We start from the raw sequence: 3100 nt of genomic DNA on the forward strand, positions 1-3100 counted from the left end.
TTTAAAAGGTCGAAAATTCAATTTTTATTTGCCGTTCTAATTAAAAAGTTCAAAGAGTTGTGACGTCAGACTTTACGTCAAAATGCGCAGAAACGCTTGCGCACAAACAAACGAAGCGGGAGTCATGAATTATGACGTCATCGCCTACGGGAGCGTATGCCGTGACGTCAAACTTTACGATTTACCGGTATTATTTAAATCGATTTATCTCGGTATCTAGAAGTCGTAGAAGAAAAAGAAAAATTCCGTTGGTCCTCATTTTTCCTGCTCTATGACTTTGAAACATCACACAAGTAAGCGCAACTGATCTATTACTAAAAACTGATTAACTGAAACTGAAAGAAAACTTTAAAATTTTAAATACCTACTGGATTTGCTAGAGCCGCCAATGGTACGGTGTTTCTGTTTTCCGTACGCCGTACGGTATTTCAAATGAGTGGACTGTGCGGTAGTTCACAACCGGCAATGTGGCAACACTGTTCTGTTCTACTGAAACCTGAAAGTCCTGAAACTGTCGAAACTGAAGGAAAAAAAATCTTTTTGTTGGATTTCTCGAGTTTTTACTTTTTAATTAAAAAGTGATTAATCAAAAGTGATTAATGAAGGATATTACTGGATAAGGACATTTTCTTCTTGTGAGCTGTATCCTATATCTACCTAGATATTATTTTCGTTGAAAAAAGACAGAGGATCAACAGCAATACATTTTCGTTGGGCTGATTCCAAAGAATGTGATAACAAGTACATGACTGATTGAGTAATTTCAGTGATAAGGATTTAAGGAAAGACAATTAAGTTGAATCTGGTAGGTAAGTTTTCTTTAGATCAAATAACTGTGACAATTTGTTTGTTCCCAATGTTTTTTTTTTTTGTGATTGTGATTGTGATGAAAGTTTCATTGTCCCAAAATGGAAGGAAGAAGGAGGACAGGATATGAGAAACTAGAGAAAGCCAGTCATTCCAAGAATGTGATACCAAGTAGGTACATAACTGATTGAGTACCTAATTTCAGTGATAAGGAAAACTGAAAAGACAGTAAGTTGAATCTGGTAGGTAAGTTTTCTTTAGATCAAATAACTGTGACAATTTGTTTGTTCCCAATGTTTTTTTTTATTGTGATTGTGATGAAAGTTTCATTGTCCCAAAATGGAAGGAAGAAGGAGGACAGGATATGAGAAACTAGAGAAAGCCAGTCATTCCTGAGAACAAAGTGTATCTTGTCTTCTGGATAATTATGGTCAGGGGCTCTGTTTTGGAATCAGGATTTAACTCACTGACTGTCAAAACACATTCAATGGTTTTTACCCACAGGCCCCATATTTATGTTATGTATGAAAACCTTAAATGAGAGACAGACTCTTTCATTCTTGGAATGTTTTCATCAAATAAATAGCAAAATTTCACTCAAAATGAAAACCTTAAATGGTGTGGCTTCATTGGGGAAAAGTCATAGTGGAAAATGACATACAAGAAAAATTCACAGAGTATAATGGTCACGGGATAAAAACTCGGGTGATAAAACCATCATCACCTTAAATGAGAGACAGACTCTTTCATTCTTGGAATGTTTTCATCAAATAAATAGCAAAATTTCACTCAAAGGCCCCTCTTTCAGATATTAAATGTAAATGTAAATGCAATTTCTTTGTGTTATTATGTCACAACTTTGGTGCTCACTGCAGCATTGTAGGATTTTTCCCAATTTCTTTCAGATATTAATCATCTCAATATGAATTTCAGGTGACAATCATGTCGTTGAAAGATCTGGTTGACGGAGGAGAGTGTGGAGGGTCCAACTCATTGATGCAAGTTACCTCTCACTTTGTCCAGGATAAAGGTCTTCGGGATGAAGGCTTTCACCGTCCATACACCCATGAGGAAAATTCCTTTGCTAATGCTCATCCTGACCAAGTAAGTATGCAGTTAGTTTGTAAATGATGCAATGCAATGCAATGAAAGGCTCAAAGGAGTGTACCATTGTAAAGTAATTAAAAGTTTGCAAACAAAAAATGTTGGAACTATTTATTTATTTATTTACACGCTGCTAATAATAAAAATAACCTGCAAGTTTAATTAATTTCATTTAAATCCAATGATGTACAGAATGGTTTGGGTGTTCTGTTTAATTTATCCGATGAGTATGATAAGGCGGTGGACTGTTTCCGATCTGCGCTACAAGTCAGACCTGATGTAAGTATTAGTATATCTACCCTACCCATAGAGCGAAGGAAAAAAATTACTTACCACCTGTGCTAAGCATAATTCAATGCTCGCCACAAATACCATCCCGCACTTAATACACCTCGATAAATTTTATAAGGATTTACTTTTTACCTCTAAAAATGTTTGTTTGTTTTACAGTTATTGGGTGAGTTTTGGGAGCACAACTTGGGCAACATGCAGCAAGCTTTCCGTATGGATAATTTGCTTGCTGAGATGAGAGACATTGAGGCTGCCTCTCAAAGACCAAAACCACAACAGAGTGCTCCCATTTCATTGCTGGCTCGTCAAGATGATGCTAGGGAGTGGGCCAATCAATTCCTAGAGGCTGGATCACATTTTGAGGTAATTGTAGGTTCCAACTGTGTAGAAAGGTCTTGGGTTCAATTCTTGGTAGAGGGTTTTGTTTAATTATTATTTAATGTAGGTATTTTTTATCCACTTTCAACCTCTTTTGCTTTCCTTCCTTTTTTTCATCTAAGCCCATGTGGAAACTGAAAAGTATGGTCAGAAATTTTTGCCCCACCCAGAATAAAAGTGATAGTTACTTGTGAATAACTTGGTTCATTCTACTTTCAGCATACACCTCCAGAGACCATCTGGGTGGATCAATCATTTGCATGATACAAATTTCTTGACCCCGCCGGGAATCGAACCCGGGTCTCCCGCGTGCAAGGCGAGTGCAGGTGACCCCTAACCAGGGAGCTGACCCATCGTCATAATCTGCAGAAGACTACTTAAGCTGGCATTGCTGCAAATGCCTTGATATCCTCTATTGGCTCTCTTTCAGATATTAATCATCTCAATATGAATTTCAGGTGACAAACATGTCGTTGAAAGATCTGGTTGATGGAGGAGAGTGTGGAGGGTCTAACTCATT

At 37.3% G+C, this 3100-nt stretch overlaps 1 protein-coding gene across 1 annotated transcript in view; it reads left to right on the plus strand.

Annotated features, from left to right (window-relative positions):
• LOC103519795 (peroxisomal targeting signal 1 receptor-like) overlaps nucleotides 1-2844 on the plus strand; it is a 9558-nt gene extending 6714 nt beyond the window's left edge. The window contains exons 2-4 of the mRNA XM_026831143.1: nucleotides 1741-1911; nucleotides 2362-2565; nucleotides 2800-2844. Of these exons, the coding sequence (XP_026686944.1) occupies nucleotides 1750-1911; nucleotides 2362-2565; nucleotides 2800-2844 (411 nt within the window). The 5' untranslated portion in view covers nucleotides 1741-1749. The remainder of the gene's footprint in view (nucleotides 1-1740; nucleotides 1912-2361; nucleotides 2566-2799) is intronic.
• The last annotated feature ends 256 nt before the right edge of the window (nucleotides 2845-3100 follow it).

Source organism: Diaphorina citri, unplaced genomic scaffold (assembly GCF_000475195.1).
Source record: "Diaphorina citri unplaced genomic scaffold, Diaci psyllid genome assembly version 1.1 scaffold2944, whole genome shotgun sequence".
Taxonomy (NCBI): Eukaryota; Metazoa; Arthropoda; class Insecta; order Hemiptera; family Psyllidae; genus Diaphorina; species Diaphorina citri.